This window comes from Sinocyclocheilus rhinocerous, unplaced genomic scaffold, assembly GCF_001515625.1.
Source record: "Sinocyclocheilus rhinocerous isolate Xijiao unplaced genomic scaffold, SAMN03320098_v1.1 scaffold697, whole genome shotgun sequence".
NCBI lineage: Eukaryota > Metazoa > Chordata > Actinopteri > Cypriniformes > Cyprinidae > Sinocyclocheilus > Sinocyclocheilus rhinocerous.
In genome coordinates this window covers 1,820,690-1,823,345 of record NW_015664033.1, presented here as the reverse complement: position 1 = coordinate 1,823,345, position 2,656 = coordinate 1,820,690, and the positions used below count along the sequence as shown (strand labels likewise).

The window sequence follows — 2,656 nt, the reverse complement described above, 5'->3', positions numbered from 1 at the left end:
GGAGATTTACCGCTGATTACAGAACCAGCTTTACTGATAAGATGCGCGTTAAATATCGCATGCGATTTATCGTGCAGCCCTAGTAAAAATCTATTTAAACTTATTGGAAAAGATTCATTTCTGTCACTGCTGTGAACTGACCACCACACAGAATATGAATATTAAAAATTTTAGGAGTCAGCTGTCCACTGTAGTCCTTAAGATATCAGCACAGTAACACTCAGTCAAATTATTGTTATCGTTAAAATCCCAGAAAATATCGAGATATAATTTTTTGTCAATATCGCACACCCCTAGCTGCCAGCCGTTCGGTGCAACTGGCAGAGCTGAATGTAAAATTTAACACCGCATACACCATCCTAACCCTCGCCAAAGAAGAGCTTAACTTTAGGTTGATTACAAAAGAAATCTGTCAGTGTTCTTTTCATTTTCTCTCTTCTTCAGCCCTTTCTTTTTCTCGGTAGTTAGCGGAAAGCAGTGACTGAGAGATTGACAGCTAATATTAACCAATACAAAATCTGCATTAAAGTTAAGAATGTAAGGATAAAATCTGTTAATATATAATTTGTAGTTGTGATGCTCATACATTTTTGGTGAGTGCTCCTAAATTTTTGGTGGTGCTCCTAACTTTTTGAAGTTGGGAGCACCAGTGCTACCAAGTAAAAAAGTTAATTTCGAGCCGTGACTTGTAACTTTAGCTGTTATGTATCTTTGTAAGTCATTGTAAGCCCACAAGCGCACGAACAGCCTCTTCTCACCTTTAGTGTACTCCTGTCTTTCTCAGAGAGCTGGTTTTGGGAGAGATACACACTGTTTTCTCTTCCACCCCTTAATTGCAGGGCACCGCGAAGGCGAAATCTGGGGACATCATCTGAAACAAAGACAAACAGTGACCAAACTGTAAAGAGACACACTAATTATTAATCAAGTAAGTTACCTTAATACTCACCCACTTCAAATGAGTGCTCTAGTGGCACAGAGAATCCGCTAAAATCGGTATCCACCGCATCTCCTGACTGGCAGACAAAAACATTCACAATCAGTCATTGTCGTACGTTCATTCAGATCAGACAGCAGCATGCTAGCATGCTAACAAGCTCCCTACGCAAGACAGCAAATAAACGTACAATACACATCACGTGACTGTGAGGTTTCACAGATGTATTGTACTTACTCTTCGACCATTATTGCATTCGCCAGATTGTGTCCATAACAGCGTTACAGTTGACAGGACGGACAAAATAAGCGACAAGATTCTTATCGTGGCCATCTTGTCGCAAGCCTTGAAAGACTTCCCCTCTGTGTGCCGGAAGTACAGCGTTTCAAAACAAAAGTCGTAGAAAACATTAAAAACGCCGATCGAAGCACACTTTACGCCGTTCACTCATGCATTGCAGATTAAATATTATATTAATGCGGTATTTTTAATCATTAATATATCTTCCTGATAATTGTGCTTTGTTTCCTTTAACCATTAGAATGAACTAACGTTAGAGAAATGTTGCCACTTGCCAGGTCTCGCTACAAAAACAAATCCTGCTGCTCTGACACAAGCCCCAACAATTTGCCTTCCCCGAAAGAATACTTATATTTTTAGCACTCGATCGCTGTTATATTTGAACTATTTTCATCATTCTTCAAGCAAAACGGCTTGCACCAAATATAGGACGTTGGCTGAAAGAAATGGCAACAAATATGTCAATGGAAAAGATAACATATATTAAGAGATAAATACCATTTTGAGAGTTTGAGGACCTTTCAAACTGTTTTAAAAACGTGGTGGAGTTGGAAATATGTTGATAAAAGACTAGGAAAAAAAGGTATTTTATTCCATGATCGTTTTAAAAAGATAACCCCCCCTGTGTGTGTGTATATCTTGTTCTCTCTGTTACATGGAATTTTATATGTACATTTGTATAGTTAAAATACAATAAAAAGATAGAAAAAAACGGATTTCATTAACTTTATTTTAAGGTGTCCTTGTTGCACGTTACATGTACTTACTATTATAATAACAATAAATTATGCATAATTACATGCAAGTAACCCTAAGCCAAACCCTTATCCTAACCCAAACCATATAGTAAGTAGGCTACATGTAGTTAGTGAATATTACTCAGTACTTAAATGTATAATAACACTGTAACAAGGACACTAAAATAAAAAGTGTAACCCTGCAACCCTCTGAAGTATAGTAAAATAAAGTACAACATACAAATGCAAGCACTTTTCTGTAGAAGCTCAAATACGCTGAGACGAAGCGGACCTGGCAACACTGCGCGCAGAGCTGCGGTTGTTTGTGTTGTGGAGCGCTAGAGGGCGCTGTGCGCAGCAGAGCGCATGCAGGCAGATTGAAAGCGGCTCAGAACCTCGCTTTTCTCGCCGGGCGCAGTGGCGTGCGCCTGTAATCCAAGCTGCTGGGAGGCTAAGGCTGGCGGACCGCTTGAGCTCAGGGGTTCTGGGCTGCAGTGGACTATGCCGATCGGGTGTCCGCACTAAGTTCGGTATCGATATGGTGCTCCTGGGGGAGCTCGGGACCACCAGGTCGTCTAAGGAGGGGTGAACCGGCCCAGGTCGGAGACGGAGCAGGTCAAAGCCCCCGTGTCGATCAGTAGTGGGTTCGCGCCTGTGAATAGACACTGCAGTGCAGCCTGAG

At 41.1% G+C, this 2,656-nt stretch overlaps 1 protein-coding gene across 2 annotated transcripts in view; it reads right to left on the bottom strand.

Moving 5' to 3' along the window:
• Positions 1-1,357, bottom strand: part of emc10 (ER membrane protein complex subunit 10) — a 6,702-nt gene extending 5,345 nt beyond the window's left edge. Inside the window, exons 1-3 of one of the 2 annotated variants that reach the window (XM_016540134.1) lie at positions 1,175-1,357; positions 950-1,016; positions 759-871 (exon numbers count right to left, since the gene is read on the bottom strand). In XM_016540134.1, the coding sequence (XP_016395620.1) occupies positions 759-871; positions 950-1,016; positions 1,175-1,270 (276 nt within the window). In that variant the 5' untranslated portion in view covers positions 1,271-1,357. The remainder of the gene's footprint in view (positions 1-758; positions 872-949; positions 1,017-1,174) is intronic. The other variant, XM_016540133.1, reaches the window with a different exon arrangement.
• Positions 1,358-2,656: the final 1,299 nt, after the last annotated feature.